We start from the raw sequence: 381 nt of genomic DNA, 5'->3' as shown, positions 1-381 counted from the left end.
CGGGTGGCCGCAGCCTTGGGTGGCTGCAGGAGGCCGGGTTTAGGTGGTCTGGCCGGGTGGCAGGCGTTTGCTGTCCAGAATGGCCTTCCAGTCATCGGTCCAGGACTGCAGCCTGCGGCTGGGGGGCTTCAGCTGGAGGTGCTTGTTGTGGCAGGCTGTGAAGAGCACGTGCTCCCAGCTGGGGTTCAGCTCAGCCCCTGCAAAGCAAGGAGAGAGGTCGGCTCTCTGAACAACTCCTCTGCAAGATGTGGAAGCCAACCTTACTCCCACATGAGGAGCCTGCAGACAAAAAACCCTAATAAGAGCCTAATCAAGGGTGGAGGGACCAGCATCCATCACCCCTGGATGCTGTCAGCTCCCTGGGGCTGCGTCTGGTCACGC

The 381-nt window shown here is 61.2% G+C and overlaps 1 protein-coding gene across 1 annotated transcript in view; it reads right to left on the bottom strand.

Annotated features, from left to right (window-relative positions):
• Positions 1-39: 39 nt before the first annotated feature.
• NT5M (5',3'-nucleotidase, mitochondrial) overlaps positions 40-381 on the bottom strand; it is a gene marked incomplete at its 5' end in the record, with an annotated part of 1,433 nt that continues 1,091 nt past the window's right edge. Inside the window, one exon of the mRNA XM_010151044.1 lies at positions 40-197. Within this exon, the coding sequence (XP_010149346.1) occupies positions 40-197 (158 nt within the window). The remainder of the gene's footprint in view (positions 198-381) is intronic.

The sequence above is a fragment of the Eurypyga helias genome, unplaced genomic scaffold (genome assembly GCF_000690775.1).
Source record: "Eurypyga helias isolate BGI_N326 unplaced genomic scaffold, ASM69077v1 scaffold18684, whole genome shotgun sequence".
Classification (NCBI taxonomy): Eukaryota; Metazoa; Chordata; class Aves; order Eurypygiformes; family Eurypygidae; genus Eurypyga; species Eurypyga helias.
The sequence above is the reverse complement of the archived record's forward strand: the minus strand, read 5'-3'. Positions and strand labels throughout refer to the sequence as shown.